We start from the raw sequence: 17,482 nt of genomic DNA on the forward strand, positions 1-17,482 counted from the left end.
ATCTTTTTTTTTTTTTTTTTTTTTGAAATGGACACTTGTTTTTTTATTATTTTTGTTTTACTATTTTCTTTTTTTTTCCCCTCTTTTCTTATTTTATTTTTTTTCAAATTGGTAGGACAGTTTCAGTAATGAACACACTGCATACATTCTTCCTAGTGGTTAATTGCTGTACAAGACACGGACCTGAGATCCTATTTACAAACACTATTAGAACAAATCCCTCTATTCATTAAGAGAATGCAACTATATATCTATCCTAACCACTTTGAATACACAGATACAAAATGGACATTCATCTGTATCCCCTTTTTTGGTTAAGTTCTGTTATTTGAATAGCAATATGATCTTGATAAAAAAAAACTTCTGGAGAATGCTGAGGAGAAAGTCATTATTTAGAAAAGAGAAAAAAATCTGGCATTTATTCTTACAATGACCTGAACCTGCTGGGTAACCATGCAAAAGACATGCGCGGTTTTTCCTTCCAGAAGCTTCCTACAGAAAAATGAAGGGAAGAAAAGGACCTGGCCCTGCTGCAGAGCCTGATGGATCATAGATAAGCCATACACTTAATGTGCCAAATGTCACAGATGTGGGGCACCTGCCTTGGAATGACAATGGGCCCTGTGAAGGGTATTGTCACCAAAAGTGGGCTGAAGGTGACCAAGCTTCTATAGAGCAAGCTGATGAACAGATGAAGAAGAAGAGAAGAAGGGAAATTCCCTGGAGGAAGACTTGAACCAAGAGGATGCCAAGGTGTGTGTGTGGGAGGGGGATATGGAAGAGGATGGCCAGTAGAGGGGGGAGGAGAAGGAGAAAGAAGAGAAGGAGAAGAAAAGGGGGAAGGAGCAGAAAATGATGAGACGGAGGTAGGTGGCGAGGGGTGAGGCAGAGGAAGAGAAGAAATGACGATGAAGAAGAGGAGAAGAGGAGGGAAATGGAGGAGAAAGACTTGGAAAGAAGACAGGAAGAACAAGGGGAGGAGGAGAGAGGCAGTGGACAAGGTAAGATGAGGGGGAGGAGGAGGAAGAAGGTGGAGCAAGACCAGGAGAAAGACAAAGAAGCATGAGGAGGAGATGAGGAGGAGAAGGCGATGAGGAGGAGGAAGAGGAAGAGGAGGAGAAGATGAGGAAGAAGAGATGAGGAGGAGGAAGAGGAGGAGACAAGGAGGAGAAGGACATGAGGAGGAGGAGATGATGAGGAGAAGATGAGGAGGAGGAGATGAGATGGAGGAGGAGATGAGGAGGAGGAAGAAATGAGGAGGAAGAAGAGGAAGAGGAGGCAATGAGGAGGAGGAGATGAGGAGGAGATGAGGAGGAGGAGATGATGAAGAGGAGGAGATGAGGAGGAGGAGGAGATGAGGAGGAGGAGATGAGGAGGAAGAGATGAGGGTGAGGAGGAGATGAGGAGGAGGAGGAGATGATGATGAGGAGATGAGGAAGAGGAGGAGAAGAGGAGGAGGAGACGAGGCGGAGAAGGAGATGAGGAGGAGATGAGGAGGAGGAAGAAATGAGGAGGAGGAAGAGGAAGAGGAAGAGGAGGAGGAAGAGATGAGAAGGAAGAAGAGGAAGAGGAGGAGGAGATGAGGAGGAGGAGATGAGGTAGAGGAGGAAATGAGGAGGAGTAGATGAGAAGGAGGAAGAGATGAGGAGGAGGAGGAGATGACGAGGAGATGACGAGGAGGAGGAGACGAGGAGGAGATGGGGAGGAGGAGATGAGGAGGAGGAGGAGATGAGGAAGAGGAGGAGATGATGAGAAGGACAAGAGGAGGAGGAGGAGGAGATGAGGAGGAGAAGTATTTTCAGACCTAAGGCCCTGGCCTGGAGCCCTATGGGAAGCCATATGCTGATCCTGGCCAGAACAGCAAGGAGAGTCTGTCCCTGGACATCCCCACACAGCAGTGACTCACAGTTGCCTCCTCAGCAAAAGAAAGGTGGCATCAAGCCCGACCCAGGGTAAGAAGAGCCGAGAACACACGGCCACTGGCCTTGGCTCTGGGATTTAAAACAAAACCAAAATTGTATCTGTGAGCTGAGTTTGAGACCCACAGGGATGCTTTCCATATGGCCCACAGAGAATAGCTTACTGCGGTAAAACAGGTGAAGCTCCCAGAACAATTATGTTGTCAAATCTTGGGCCAGAAGAAGCCATAGTTGGCTGCCGGGTCCCACTGATACACAGAGCCCTGTGAACCTCCTCCTTTCTACTATGACCACACAGCATTTGGCATTTCCCACCCAGATCTCGTGTCTTCAAGGACTCGCTCTATGTAGTCATTCACTGAGTAAGTATTTCTGAGCATCTTTTAAGGCAGTTGTGTGGGCAGGGGGGAGACAGCAGCAAACACATTACAGTATTAGAACTACGGAGAAGATAAAAACTACGTTTCCACTGCTTAAAGAGTCCTAAGAAGAGGGCTGGGGAGATAGCTCAGTAGAACAAGTGCTTGCCTGGCAAGCACAAAGCCCTGAGTACAATCCCCGGTACCACCAAAAAAAAAAAAAAAAAAAGTCCTAAGAAGAGACTGTACACAGGACCAAAGAACAAGGCATGAGCATAAAGGAACAGGAAGGTCAGAAACAGAACCACATAGAACTTCTGGGAGAAAATCACAAGAGAAAAGAAAACCAATCTCAGTGAGATGGAAAAACCCATGATGAGTTAAGCTTCAGGAAGAGTTGACGATAGAACTAAAGAAATTATAGAGAATCTAAATATGTATGATAGAAATATTAAAAGATACTCAGGCCTGCCGTGCTGGCCCTGCCTCCGGGGTGTGCTGAGAAGGTGACTGAGACTGGGCGTGGCGGCGCGCCTGTAATCCCAGCTCTTGGGAGGCTGTAAACAGGTGGATCACTACGAGTCTGAACTAGTTGGTAGGCCCTGGACACCCTGTAGACCCTTCCCTAAAATACAAAAAAAAAAAAAAAAAAAAAAAAAAGAAGAAGAAGAAATATTAAAAGATATAAGACACAAAGGAAGACTTCCAGTCACATGTTATGGAATTCTAGAAGAAAAAATGAAGAAATACAGAGTGAGGTAATAGTAAAGAAATAATGGCTCAAAATTTCCAGGCTTGATCAAAGCCATGGAACCTCAGATTTAAGAGTTCAAAGAAAAAAGCCAAGGTTGAGGAGATAGCTCAGTGGTATAAGCACCTGCCTGCCAAGCACAAGGGCCCAGGTTTGGTCTCTGGTACCACATGCCACACCAGCCCCTGAACTCGGGGCACCCTGTGCCAGCCACAGAAACTGAGCATGGTGGTGCACACCTGTAATCCCAGCATTGGGGAGCCTAAAACAGGAGGAGCAAGGGCTGGCCAAATAGCTCAGCAGATTAAAGCACCTGCAGGGGTTCCATCCCCGGGCCTGCTGTGCCAGCCCAGCCTCTGGGGCACACTGAGACAGCAATTGAGACTGGGCGTGGTGGCGCATGCCTGTAATCCCAGCTCTCGGGAGGCTGTAAACAGGAGGATCACTACGAGTCCAATCTAGTAGTGAGACCCTGAACACCCTGTAGACCCTCCCCTAAAATACAAAAAAAAAAAAAAAAAGGAGGATCACTACAAGTCTGAGCTGTGTAGCAAGACCCTGTACCAAATAATTAAAAGATTTTTTTTAATTAAAAAAAAAGCCAACCAACCAAAATCTTTAAAGTACAAATAAGAAAAAGAAATTCAGGGATATGAAGATGTTAAAAAGACATGGAGAATCCTGAAACACATGATGCATCGTGAAAGAGGACGGTCCACAGAAGGCTACATGCTGTATAATCACAACTGCGTGACATTAGGGAAAGGCAAAACTATGGCGACAGTGAAAAGATCAGTATTTACAGGGGCTGGGGAAGGGGAGACGATCAAGTGGGTTAATCCATGAGTGTTTAGTCAGAAGAGAATTTTAGGGCAGTAAACTATCCTGTGATGTCGGAATCATGGATCCATGACATTAATACCTTTGTCCAAACCCAGAGAATGTGCAACACAAAGACTGACCCTGACAGAAACCAATGGACTTCATCTAGAAACGTGCCGATACTGGTTCACGGGCCTGGGGACATAGTTCAGTGGCACAGCACCTGCCTGGCAGCACTGAGTCCATTCGCAGTACTAACAAACAAATAAACTGGTTCATCAGTTGTAACCGATGTACCATGCTAATACTTCATGTTAGAAGCTCAGGGTGTGTGTGTGTGTGTGTGTGTGTGTGTGCACGCGTGCACATGCAGAAGGTAATGGGAACTCTGTACCTTCTTCTGCTCAATTTTTCTGTAACCCTAAAACCACTGTTAGAAGTCAAAGGCTAATAAAATGTAAACCACAGGTGCAAACTTTGACACAGTAATGAGGCCTCAGGACACCAAAGACAGATCTTAGTGGACACAGAACAAAACAGCTAAGGTAACAGAGATGGACAGCCAACTCATCACCCAGCAAAATGGGAGCCAGAAGGAAACTGAACTATTTATAAAAGGGAGAAAAATAACAGTCTACCTGGAATCACGTACTCAGTTTTAAAAATCACGTACTCCTTCACTGATGAAGGAGTGGCAAGTAAGGATATATTAGCCAATAGACACACAAGCCCTCTGCACCACCCTGTGCTCCTCAGGGACAGCCTGGGCTCTGTTCTGGGGGTGAGAAGCACTCACCTCTGCAGTGGGCATAGGGCATGGTGAGGGTGTAGTCCTCTGCCCGGTTCAGGAAGGTGAGTGTGGCCTTGCCATCCAGGAGCGCTGACAGTGAGTTCCCTGCAGAGAGAGGGACAGGGACCAGTGAGCACAGACCAGCCCTTGCCACTCAGGCCACGCCTGAAGCCACTGGGTCTGAGCTCCCTTCCGACAGGAGCAAGGGCTGCCAGCACCTGTGTGGCTGTGGGTGAGGCACTCAGATTCTGTTGGAGCCCTGGCCCGTTCACACATCCTCTGCCCTGAGGAAGCACTTATACAGCCTGGTGCATATTAACAGTTTATTTCAGTTACCAGGTCGTGGCTTCTCAGGGTGGAGGCTCTGGGCTGGGCCCTTGCATTTTAAGCTGTGGGAGGCACCTCACCTGGGACTAAAAATAACAGTCACTGCCAGGACAGGAGCGAAGGGTGGAAAAGGTAAGCTGAGCTTGAGCACAGAGGCCACTGTCACCCCTGGAGGAAGCTGGGCACACAGGGGCACTCAACTCGCTCAGACCTGCCCGCAGGGGACAGCTGTAAACATGGTCCGCCTGATGGGGAAATGGGGATGGATGCTTTCTACACATTAGCCTGCCAGGACCAGGGAAGCACTGAGCCACAGATCTACCTTCAGTGACAGACTGTGCCTCCCTGCCTGTCCCATGCAGGGGCCACCAGCCAGGGATAGCTGCCAACTATGTCTGATAAGGCCTGTGCCTTATCAGACTTCATTCCTAACTATTACTTTACCTACCTACCTATCAATTATCTATCTCTCCACCTACCATTCAGTGCCTCCAGGCTTCATGCATATGAGCTAAGTGCTCTCCCCCTGAGCCAAAGCCTATTTTCATTAGTTTAAAGGAACCACATATTGCCAGGCACTCTGCCATTGGACCACTTGGCTGAATGAACTTGCTTTTCCCATCTTCTCCCCAGTCCTCTTGGTTTCCTGCAAAAGCTCCCCACTCTTCACTGAGAGACTTGCTCCACCCAGGGTCTGAGCACTTTTACCACGCAGGTGGTTGCTGGCACGAGCGGACATGTACTCTGCCACGGCTTCCAGTCTTGGGGCCAAGTCTCTCTCCCTCTTGCCCAAGAGCCGACAAGTGCTCAGCTGAATCCACTCACCGTAGAACCGGGATTTGGCCGTCACGCTCCCACTCATGCAGAAGCCATCTTTTCGGTTGCTGACGTGGAAGGCAGACACGGGCGGGTGGTGGGACACCTGTGGCCAGAGAGAAGGCTCTGGAGGTGTCCAGGGGGGCAAGAGTCCATCTTGACATCCCTCCCCAACTCAGGAGCAGGCACTCAGGCCACCCTTGGGGAACTCCAGAGGAGCAGAGCCTGAGTCACAGGCCTGGGAAGACTGAATCTCTGACCTATGCTGGGTTGTCCCCTGGGAAACAAGACACGGTGCCCCATTCCTCAGGAGACACAGCTGTGACCACCTCCATGCTGCGTCTGCCCCTTCTAGGCAAATCCAGATGCCTACCACTGGTCAACTACCAGGCCTGCCCACCACCTCCCCATCCCGTCCCCACTCTGCCCATCTGGGCGGGGCCGTGCCTGCTCTGCTATGTAGAAGGTGTGGCTGTTGGTCTGGGGGTGCAGCCAGCAGCAGCGGAAGGTCTCCCCCAAGATGGGGTTGTAGGGCTTCTTGATTCCCTGCAGAAAAAGCAGAGAAATGCATTGGAGAAACTGGGCAGGAAGGTGACTCTGGGCAGTGCCAGGCTCGGCCTGTGCAGGGCAAGGTGGACAAAGGGACAGTGGGGCAGGTGGCATCCATCTCTAGGAGGGAGCCTGGTTCTGTCAGCATCTGGGGGTGGCACCCTGCTTCTGCGTTCGGAGCTGTTGACTCTGCCCATGGCTCACAGTCTAGCCTCTAGGTACTCTGGTCAGTTTGCAGCTCTTCTCGGACTTTGGGTACAGCCCACACATGGCCTGTTCAAGCTGAGCTCAGAAGATACGAGGCAGTGGGGAGACCTTCTCTGTGATTCTGGGGTGGTCCCTTTCCCTCTCTGGGCCTCAGTCTCCCCATTTGTACAATGAAGAGGTAGAACTAGAGTGTCTGCTTTCAAACGTGTGTGCCATGGAAGCCCAGGACTCCTGGAGGGATCTCAGCAGTGGACACTGCTACCAGGGCAGTCCTGCCGCCAGCTGAGTGCTGAGTTTGGAGTTTCTTAAACAGGAGTCCATGACTAGAAATTACAACAACCCTCAAGTTACCTGGAGGCTCAGGCCAAAAGCTGGCTTCCTGGTCCTGTTCTAACACAGCGGTGCAGTCTCTAACACAGCCTGAGGTGGTTTCCCTGGGGGTGGGGAGGGGTGCAGCTCAAGTCTTTCAGGGAACAGAGATGACCTTGAGGGCCTGGCTTGAGCAGTCCAAGGAGTCCCTCCATGGGAGGTCAGAGTCCTATACTCCATCTGAGGACCTGGGGCCATGGTGGGGATGGCCAGGGTCCTTCAGTGGCATGGGGCTGGGAAGCAGCCTAGGGACTTAGGAGGGGTCGGAGGATGAAGGCCCCCAAGCCCTCCCCACGGTGCCTCTCACCTTGGGCTTCTTATAGAAACCAGACAGGTACCACCGCAGCACGAGCTTGATGCGGTCATAGGCGCTGTCCTCCATTGCCGCCCTGCGTGGAGATGGGGGCTCTGAGTCCACACAAGGGTCTCCACACCCACCCTCTCTCCTCCCTCACCCTCTGGTCATTCCAGTCTCTTTCGATGTAGTTAAAAGAGGCTGCCCTGGGCCTGGTACTGTGGACACTCTCTGCTGATCCTGCCATGCAGCCCTAGAGCAGGGAACCCCCCAGAAAGTGCCAGGGTCACTCAGGCAGGGGCAGATGGGAAGAAATAGGCAGGGTGTCACCAGGTTGCCACCTCCAGGAGGTCTCTGAGGGCCTGCATTCTGCTACGTTCCCTCTGCCTAGCTCTAAAGTAGAGCCCCTGTAGTCTACCCTGGTGGGCACTGGCAACCTCCTGGGGGGTGCAGGGCTGCATCCCCCCTTGGCCAGCTGCGCACCTGGACAGCAGGTCAGCGTGGTAGTAGTAGTCGGAGAGCTTGTTGAGGAAGGAGCGCGGCTCTAGCACGAAGGTGGGCAACACCACACGGGACAGGTCCATGCCAGGCCGCAGCTGCCGCAGCAGCACCCACATCAGGTTCTTGTTTTCCTCCGACACCGTCTCTACCTGGGACGCCTCACTCAGCTGAGGCAGAAGACACAGTCAGGCCCTCGAGAGCTGCAAGGGAGACTGCTCTGGGCTGCCTAACAAGCCAGACTGAGGCAAGATGAGTAGCTGGCCCCACCCGGCCGGAAGAAATGTGCGTGGGGGTGACACCTGCTTCCCCACTGGGTGTGGACTGTGACCTGGCCCCTACGCTTTGTGAGCCTGACTAGCTGCATCTGACTCTTTACCCTTCCCCAGGTACCCATCTTTCCAGAAGGAGGCCCTGCCCACTCATGCCAGCTCCTGCTGGCAGACCTGGGGGCTTTACTTGCCCTGTGTGAATCCCCCAGGTCCAGGTCAGGTTGGGCCCACCTTGTAGCTAGAACCATCTGGGGGCTTTGGTGACAATCCCACAAGAGGCCGAAGCCCCTCCCACTGGCCTCTGGGTCCTGGAAATAGGCAAGTCTTAGCTCCTCTAACTTCCCAGCTGCCCCGTGAGGCAGGTGCTGCGAACCTGTGCTTCCATTATAAAAAAGATAGGATCTTACTTTGTTACTGTTAATCACTTTATTGAGGATAGCTAGCATAACAGAGTGGGAGGCATCTGACATAAATCCAGAGGAGTGTGGAGTACACACCCACAAAGCCCGAGCCACCATCTGCCATCACTTCTGAAAGACCTGGGCTTATACCAGTCTCTTCCTTTTCCGAGTCACAGGCCAAGAAGCGGGGGCTGCCTTGGGCCCCCCTCCTTTTCTTTTGCACCACATCTAATCCACATCACAGCTGCCAAACACATACTATGGGGCCACTGAGCCTTGGGCTTTTCCTTTTGCCTCTGTGTTAGGGGCAGGAGGCAGGGCAGAAAGATCCCTAAGGGGTCACTGAGCTGTCTGCAGCCATCCAGGAGGCCATGCTCCGTGGCCTGCTCATAGGACAGGGCTGTCCAGGGAAGCCCCTGCCTTGAGGAAGTCCTACCTAGATGCAGCGCCCAGCCAAGGTCAAGAACCATCTCCCTGAGAACTGGCAGTCTTGCTGTTGTCACTTCCGGGGGCCTCTGTGGCTCCCAGGCCTGTGGACTTAAGTGGACTTTGCTGGAACCTGCAAACCCTCCATCCTTGAATGCATTGGGGCTGGAGACGGTGAGGGTGCTCTCAGGCTCTTGGTGACAGGCTGAGCTCAAGGGTTCTACCTCTATCCTGGGACCTCACAGAAACACAGAGTACGGCATTGGTGTCCTCCTCCTTTACACAGTGGACAAGGCCACCCAGCTGGTGTCGGGAGGGAAGGAACCTGGATTCAGGGCTATCTATACTCTCAACAAGCTTGAGAGAGGAATGAGGGCCACAGTGTCCCCACACCCCCCATTCCTACATCCCCCCACCAGGGGGTTGGGTGTAACAAAAGGAGCAGTATTCATCCACAAAAACATAGCTGCCACCCACACTGCCAGTGTAAGCCCGGGAGACCCCTCCCAGGCCCTGCTTTCTCCCTCTGCTCCTCTGCCGCAGGTTCCGGTGCCTCTCACCTCCCCGAGTTCCTCCTGGACCTGCTCCACGTAGGAGGTTCCTCTCCGCGGCCCCCCAGGGCCCTCGGACTGGTCACTTCCACTCTCATTGGTCTTCCGGCTGTGGTCCTGGGTCTCTGCATCCGAGTCTTCGGCATTCTCTCTCTCCGACTTGTCTGAGAACCCATCATTCTCTAGGTGGTTCTCCAAGGAAGACCCGTTCAGCCTGGAAGGTGGACACGATCGTGGACACCTGGTCACAGTTGAGATCCAGGCACGCACGCCCACCTGGGCACGGAGCATCCCTCACCGCTGGACCTTCACACAGGTCCTGCATTTAATTTCTTCACTATTGAGGTGACCACCATCAGCTCCACTGCATAAATGAAGAGGCTGAAGCTCCAGGGCTTGGGTCACTCCCTCCTCTCCTCCCACCTTCAGGACACCCCGGCCCCGGCTCACGGGAACAGGTCCTGGTCCGGGTGGACGCCCACTGACGCGGGCATCCCGTAGACTGAGGAGGGAGACGCGTCGGGCGAGGACCCCGGATCGCCGTCACGGCCCTGCTTGCAGGAACTGAGTCGCAGCAGGCTGGAACAGCGCAGAGCCAGCTCCAGGGCGTCCAGCCAGCAGCGGCCTGCCGGGGATCGGGAGTTGAGTAAGCGGGGAAGCAAATGCCGCAGCCTCTCGGCCTTGGATCCCCACCTCCGCCTCCTACGCGTGGATTCCCTTCCGGCCCGCCCGGAGCCTGCCTCCTAGCCACGCCCCCCTGAGCGCACGCTTCGGCCCCTCCTCTCCTGGCCACGCCTCTCGCTCCTACCCACAGGAGAGATCATTCTCCCTGAATCCTTCCTGTTAGAAATCCTGCCTCAGATCCCTCGTGGCCTTTCGGAGGCTTCAAAGGACGCACATTCTCATGCATCCATGTCACAGACAGAGGCTAAGGTCAGGACAGTAGAGACCCTTCTGGGTCACATGTCTTGAAGGCCAGCCTGCAAGTGGAGCAAGGCTTTTCCGGGCTAAGAATTGAGGTCTGGGGCCCTCGGCCTGGGTAACAGGGTGGGGCAGTGGTAGGAGGCTGGAATGGCCCTGAAGGCAGGCCAAAGAGTAGGTGAGTGGAAGATAGACCAGTAGCATCCCTCTGTTCCGTGGGGTGTCTGCCCAGGTGACATGGGATGTCCTGGCGTGACTATTAGCAGCCCTTCCACTCACAAAAGCGACATGGGGTGACCTATAAATAAGTTGTCACACTGTTGGCATGGGGGTCGCATAAGCGTGGGGGCTCTGGCTTAAAGGAGGAGTTCTTACTTCTCCACAGCTTTCCATTGTGATGCTCTTGGAGACTGTGAGTTTTATTCCCTGCCTAAACCAGCAGACCCGCTCTCAGGGAAGCATCCCTGGGGTCTGGCACTCGGAGTCACTGTGGAAACTGAGGGAGGGTGTTACTGGGATGGATGGTGGCTCCTGGTTGGCCAGAGCTTTCCCACTGTTGGGGGACAAGTAAGGTCCTGCTGTGGTTCATCAAGCCTGGGCTGGACATGTGCAGGGCCTGGAGGGCGGCACGTGTAGCATGAGGTGGGTTGGCCACTACTGCCAACTTGGGCCTGCGTCCCTGAACATATATTTTTGTGGTTGACACAAAGGACTAGGCGTCTGGAATGTTACACACCCTTTGAAGCCCATTCCAAGCCTCCTCTTCCTCCTCCAGGAAGCCTGCCTTGATGCCCCAAAGGCTGTGGACATCTAATCTTGACCCCTGCCTGTGTGAGACTCCTCTCAGACTTCAGCTTTGTCTGATGAATTGCTGCTTACTTCTCCTCTCCTCCCCCAAAACTGCAAGTGCCATGAGAAAAAGGGCTTCTCTATTCCTCCCAGGGGTCAGATAGGACCGGCCCAGAATGGATAAATGATGGCAATATTATGGGACTCAGGATAGTAATTACTACAAGGAACTCAGGTCAGCCAGAGAAGGGAGTGTAGATGTGGCATTTGACCACTAGGGGGCAGCATGACACAGCAGAATAGGAGCAGGAATCCTAGCCAGGGAGGATCAAAGCGGAGTCAGAGCCAGGTAGCCTTGGGTGATGACCGGTCACCACTCGGGTTCAGGAGAATGAATCCCACTAATTTTAGCCATCATCATGGCTACAGCTACAAGAGCCACTATTCAGTGCTCGCCCACAAGTTGCAGGTTGTCTGGGGTCAGGGGAAAGTCCGTATACCTGGAATCTAGCTCTCTCCCCAGGGAGACTACCCATGCTTCAGTTCCCTCATTTGTCAATTATGAGTGATGACAGGAGAACCTACTGTGGTGGAGGCACGTAGTGAAGCTCAGTTACTGTCATCTCGTTGCTGTTCTAAGGCCCCTGGATTCCCATAAAATGAGAGGCCTCCCTAGACCATGACTTCAAGGGTTACGGGGGCAGACAGGCAGGAGGGGGAAGGGGGACTCACCATCTGACTCTGAAGCGGCCCTGAAAATCAGGTAGCTGCTGGGGAGAGGCTGTGTGATGGATCCCACACTCTCGCCTTTGGGACCCTGGACCGGCAGAGACCGCAGGTCAGCTCAGACAGGCAAGAACTCGGTCCCCTCAACTCTGTCCCCTCTCTAGCTGGTACGTCTGCTCTCAGCTCTCCAGCTCTGAGCGTTCTGATTTTGGGTGTCAGAATCAACCAATGCAAACCCAGGATGCCTAGGTGAATTTGAATCTCAGAGAGACAATGAAGAGCTTTGTTAGCGTAAGCACATCTGATGCAGTACAATATCTGACATTAATTACTACAGGGACCCAGTTCAGTCAGAGAAGGGAGTGTAGAGGTGGCATTTGGCCACTAGGGGGCAGTGTGACACAAGCAGAAGAGGAGCAGCCATTCTAGCCAGGAAGGACCAAAGCAGAGTCAGAGCCAGGTAGCCTTGGGGGATGAGTGGCCACCACTCTGGTGGAGACTTAAAATGCCACTCCTGGCTTACAGTGGTGGGATATGATACTTTGACTTTATGATGGCATGAAAGTGTACCCATGTGACCATTCCGATTTTCACTTTAGTGTAGTATTCCATAATTTCATGAGAGCACTGTGGAGATAGCTCAGCAGTCTAAGTGCCTGCCTGGGCAAGCACGAAGACCTGGGTTCGATACCTGGCACCACATGCTGTGCTGGACCTGCTCCAGGAGCACTGAGCCTGCCACCAAGACTAGATGTGGTGGCACATGCCTGTAATCCCAGTGCTGGGGAGGCTGAAAACAGGAGGATCACTAGGAGTCCGAGCTGCATAGGGAGACCCTGTACCAAATAAATAATAATAATAATAATAATAATTATTATTATTATTATTATTATTATTATTATTTTGTGAAAGCATTAGCACTTTCTCATCAAGCAGGGGTTTTTTTTAGAGGGGGGACTGGAGGTCGAATGCAGGACCTTGTGCTTGCCAGACAGGTGCTTAAGCTGCTGAGGTATCGACCCAGCCCTGATCAAGTAGGTTTTACACTGGATGACTTCACCCTGCTGTGAGCTGATGCAAGTGTTCTTAGCACATGAAGGCAGTGGAGGTACAGCTGGAACGCTCAGCAAAGGATGTGTGTTGCAGGCACTTTTGACCTGATGGCTTTATCTGCGTGGAACCTCATCGTACATCAAGAATCTTTGCTAAGCAATTCCAGTGTTTCTCTGAAATCCAACTACAACAGGATGTTCTGGATTTTCCCTGAGAACCGGGCCCCGGCTGATCCCAGATTTCAGGGCTGAGGTCTGGGTCAGGAGCGGCACTGTCCTCCCCTCTGCATCGTGGCTGGGTGCTCCCCAAGGTCGGTAGGACCAGCAGAGCGTGGGTGACCCTATCTGATCCTCAGCCCTGCATGATGCTCAGAGAAGCAGACACTTTCTGGAGCCCCTCCACACTCGCATAGCTGGTGCCCCCCACCTCTGCAGCTCCAGGCGGAGCCTCGTGGCTCTAAGCACCCCCACAACCTCCGCGCCAGCCCTCTCCCCGTACCTTCACGGCCCAGACAGACTGGTCGAGTGGGTGGAAGAGCTTGAAGCAGAAGCCATCCTTCTTGGAGGGGCGCTCGATGAGCTCACAGCAGTGCAGCAGCACGGTGCCCACCCACTGACCCACCTTGGGCGTCTTGTAGATGAGCAGCACCCCTGGCTTCAGCACACACCACAGCTTGGTCCAGCTTTTCAGGGTTCCCCGGATCTGTGGGTGAGGGGTACGTGGCTAGCACCACCATCAAGGTCATGCTTGGGCCATCTGGATGGTTTGTGGGGGCAGGTGGGGATGGGGTGCACTAAGAGGCCCTTCTCCTCCCCTGCTCCCCCTTCTTCAGCCCCCAGAAGGTGCCCACTGTGTGCCCAGCAGAGGCTGGCACTGCTTGAACATGTGGCAAAGCCAGGAAAACTCAGAGCAAAGCTCAGGATGCTCTCTGGAGCACGGCAGACTTCTCTACCAGTTTTTCCTCTGTTCATTTGGGGATTTTTTGAGACAGGGTCTTGCTAAGTTGCCCAGTCTGCCCTTTAACTATTGATCCTTCTGCCTCCGTTTCCCAAGCAGCTGGGATTCCAGGTATGTGTCTTTATGCCTGGCTTCAGTTTTAAAAAGGAACATTTAAACACTGGCAGATCTGAAAAAATACATAGCCACCAGGGACAGCTTCACTGGTGCAGTTGTTCGGGATCAAGGGCTTCAAGAGTCCTGGGAGGAACTGACAATACATAGTGACAGCTGGAATTGTCAAGTTTGCAAACTTGAAACTAATGGTCATTTCTTTTCTCACTCTAAATCAATATTCCCTTGTAAAGAATTTTCTATCCATTTCATCATGAGTGGAGGGTAAGAGCTGCACAGGCCAGGGCTTCCGGAACATTCATCTCATTTGCTTGTCCAGCAGGCCTGGAAGGGCAGTTTAACCCTCACTGTGTGCTGGGGACAGACAGGCTCAGGGGAGCCAATCCTTCAGGGGGATCTGAACACTGGCTCTGGACTTAGAACCTGGGTGTTCCCCTGGAAGTCAGAGCCTTGGCCTCCTCCTGGGCACTCTGCTGACCCTTGCCACACCTCCACTTGTTTGGAAATCAGGTCTTGGCAAACGGAATCGGGGGAGGGAGCTAGAGCCACACTGGAGTAGGGACCCGCGACAGTGGCCAGTGGCCTTACAGGAAAGAGGAGGGGACACCAAGAGGCAGAGAGATACAGAGGGATGACCGTGTGGCCACAGAGACAGGGACTGCCTAGAGCCTCAGAGCTGTGGAAGAGGCGGGACAGACACAGCCCGTGGAGACTCCTCGTTCTCGAACTTCGGCCCCCAGAGCTGTGAGGAAATGAACGTCTGTTGCTTTAAGCTGCCTGGTCTGTGGTCCTTTGTTACAGCAGCCCCAGGATGCTTACACAGATTGACAGTGACAAACCCGCTGGCTATCTCCTGAGCCTCCTGAGCGCTTAGGTCCCCTCCCATCCCCTAGTCCCCTGGGGGCTACCTTCAGGCTGTCAGCCATGATGACCACACTGGGGTCAGTCAGCGCACTGAACAGTTGCTTCGTAGCTCGCTTCTTCTCCTGCCTGTAGTTCTCCTTCTGTGCCTGGGACCAGGGCACAAGCAGTGGGTCACTGAGGGGTCCTTTGTCGCCCAGCTCCTCCCACCATGCAGCCACAGTGGGGGCTGGATAGGAAGAGAGCAGGCAGTGGGGGAGGGGGAGGTGGGGGCATAGTATGGTCCGGGACGCCATCTTGGTGAGTTCAACAACATGCTGGTCTTCCCTGCTCAGACCCAGACCCACCTTGAGAGTCTCCTTCTTGGAGACCCTGGCTGTTGGGGACACACTCTCCTTGTCAGACCCATTGCACAGCCGGTACTCTGGCTGCAAGAGAGAGATGGGGGTGTTACCGAGGTTCAGCCTGGGGCTTCGAAGGGCTGGAGGCAGGCGGGGGCTGGCTTGAGGCCAAGGGTGTCAGAGAAAGCCACTCCTTGCCCTCACTCCCTGACACTGTTTGTGCAGCCCACTGAACTTCCGTGGATGCCAGAGGGTCATGGAGCAACATGAGTAGTTGAGTCCCAGGTGGGTCCCTTCCTTGTATGCCTACACTGGGTATCTGGCAAAGATGCAGTAGTGACATGTCCAACACACATAGGGACAAGGCAAGGCAGTCAGGGGCTGGAGGAAACACACAGGGCTGTTGTCAGGGGGAGGGGAGGTCAGGCCTGAATTCCTGACAGGTCTGATTTGGCCTTGAGGGATGGCTTGTGGTGGCCGGGGTGGGCTGGGGCAGCCAGAAGTCTCTTGAGCCAAGGTGGTTGAGCATCAGAGATTGGGTTTGCAGAGAGGAATTTGGTGGCAGCTGTGAGAAAGTGGTGACACACTCCCAAGCTGCACCCACTCAAAAGAATAGTGCCCCTCACCCCCTTATGCCTTGAGACCTCCCATGGTGCTCAGAGTCTCCACTCCTTAGCCACTGCCATTGGCCTGACCTCTGGGCAGGTTTGGCATGTGCAGGCGAAGTGTGCAGCGGGGACTTCTATGCTGGCTCTCAGGGGCATGGGTGTAGCCCACTAGGGCCTAGATCCCTCTTGGTGTCTACCACTGTGTACTTGTAGAATAGGTCCCCCAATGCTAAGTGGTAGAGGAAATTAGATGAATATTTTTTTTTCCTTTTTTTTAGGACAGGGTGTACAGGGTCTCACTGTGTAGATCAGACTTGTAGTGATCCTCCTGTTTACAACCTCCCAAGTGCTGGGATTAGAGGTACACACCACCATGCCCAGTCTCAATCACCAGCTCAGCATGCCCCGGGGGCAGGGCCGGCACAGCAGGCCAGCGGATTGAACCCCGACCCCTGCATAATACTTGGTGAGATGTGAAAATTGTATCAATTCAAATTTCAGGATCTATACATAGTTTTCTTCACACAAAGCCAGGTCCTTCATCTCCTGTGGTGCTGCCTGAGTGCCTGAAGCAGGGACCAGGCTCAGGGAAGCTGATGCTCTGCCTATCTGGGCCTTTCCAGAAGGAGCCTGCCTGCCTGCTCTGCTCTCCTGGACAGCAGCCTTGCTCCTGTATCTGCAGGGGGACTATCCCAAGATTCCCGGCGTTCCACTTTCTGGAGCATTCTGGAAGTCCTCTTTCACGAGCGCCTCCAGCTGGGCTATCGTGGTTACTTCGCCATCCTCAATGAATTAGGAAAATGTCTGCCTCTTATAGTCATTTCAACTTTGAGGAAGAGCTAGAAATTACATGGTGTCTGATCCAGCGAATAATGTGGGTGAGGACAGCCCCAGCCTCTAGCTGGATGCCACCCACTTCCACTGGATGGCACTCGGTGGCAGCGGTCAGCGTCTGTTTGAAGTACACCTTGTGAAGATACGAACGAGGACTTTCGGAGCTGCTTCAGAAAGTGGCAAGAATGAAGCAACACGTGTGTTCAAGGTGAGGGACGTTGTGGTGAGGGTGACTGATGGGAGTGTGGCTCTTACTGTAATTTTTTAAAATTTAAACACTTTGGATTATGATCACACAGCATACACTATGTGCTTTCCTATGCCACATGCATGTATAAGGTTTATTTTATAGGTTAGCCATAGAGATTAGCAATAACTAATAATAAAACAGGGCCAGGGAAATGGCTCAGTGGAATAAGCGTTTCCCTGGCAAATGCAAGGGCCTGAGTTCAATCCCTGGTTCTGCCAAAAAAAAAAAAAAAAAAAAAAAAAAAAAAAAAAAAATTCAGTCTACAGGGTAATTTTGAAATGTGAAAAAAATGAGAAAACTTCAATTCGTTTTAAATGATTTTGTCATTAAAACGTAACATTCCATCAACCTCCCTATTAATATTTTTATAATTAACTCTTCCTTTTTCTATTTTGTGGGCTTCTCAGCCTTTCCCTCTGCATAGCTACCCTGTTTAGAAAAATAGTTCATATTTTTTAGAATCTGTCAAACTGAACTTCAAATCAGGGATGTATCTATTTGAGGTTTTTTTTTTTTTTTTTCCTGTATATATTAGGACTCATATTCTCATTAAACTCATCCTTATATTGTTTTCTTGAAATCTCATCTGAGACAGCAAACTTTTCTATTTAAATGAATTCTTAAATCAAGTTTTTTTCCTTGTGTTTTTATTTGAGGTTTTTTTTTTTTTTTTTTT

The 17,482-nt window shown here is 52.2% G+C and overlaps 1 protein-coding gene across 3 annotated transcripts in view; it reads right to left on the minus strand.

The window, feature by feature from the left end:
* The window catches only part of Osbpl5 (oxysterol binding protein like 5), an 84,035-nt gene that overhangs the window by 9,123 nt on the left and 57,430 nt on the right, over nt 1–17,482 (minus strand). For all 3 annotated transcript variants that reach the window (XM_023710687.1, XM_023710685.1, XM_004627096.2), the window contains exons 4-14: nt 15,121–15,201; nt 14,821–14,922; nt 13,340–13,543; nt 11,795–11,879; nt 9,803–9,977; nt 9,362–9,566; nt 7,688–7,872; nt 7,217–7,298; nt 6,232–6,330; nt 5,794–5,890; nt 4,648–4,746 (exon numbers count right to left, since the gene is read on the minus strand). In XM_023710687.1, coding sequence (XP_023566455.1) covers nt 4,648–4,746; nt 5,794–5,890; nt 6,232–6,330; nt 7,217–7,298; nt 7,688–7,872; nt 9,362–9,566; nt 9,803–9,977; nt 11,795–11,879; nt 13,340–13,543; nt 14,821–14,922; nt 15,121–15,201 — 1,414 coding nt within the window. The remainder of the gene's footprint in view (nt 1–4,647; nt 4,747–5,793; nt 5,891–6,231; nt 6,331–7,216; nt 7,299–7,687; nt 7,873–9,361; nt 9,567–9,802; nt 9,978–11,794; nt 11,880–13,339; nt 13,544–14,820; nt 14,923–15,120; nt 15,202–17,482) is intronic.

Source organism: Octodon degus, unplaced genomic scaffold (assembly GCF_000260255.1).
Source record: "Octodon degus isolate 3935 unplaced genomic scaffold, OctDeg1.0 scaffold00018, whole genome shotgun sequence".
Lineage (NCBI taxonomy): Eukaryota > Metazoa > Chordata > Mammalia > Rodentia > Octodontidae > Octodon > Octodon degus.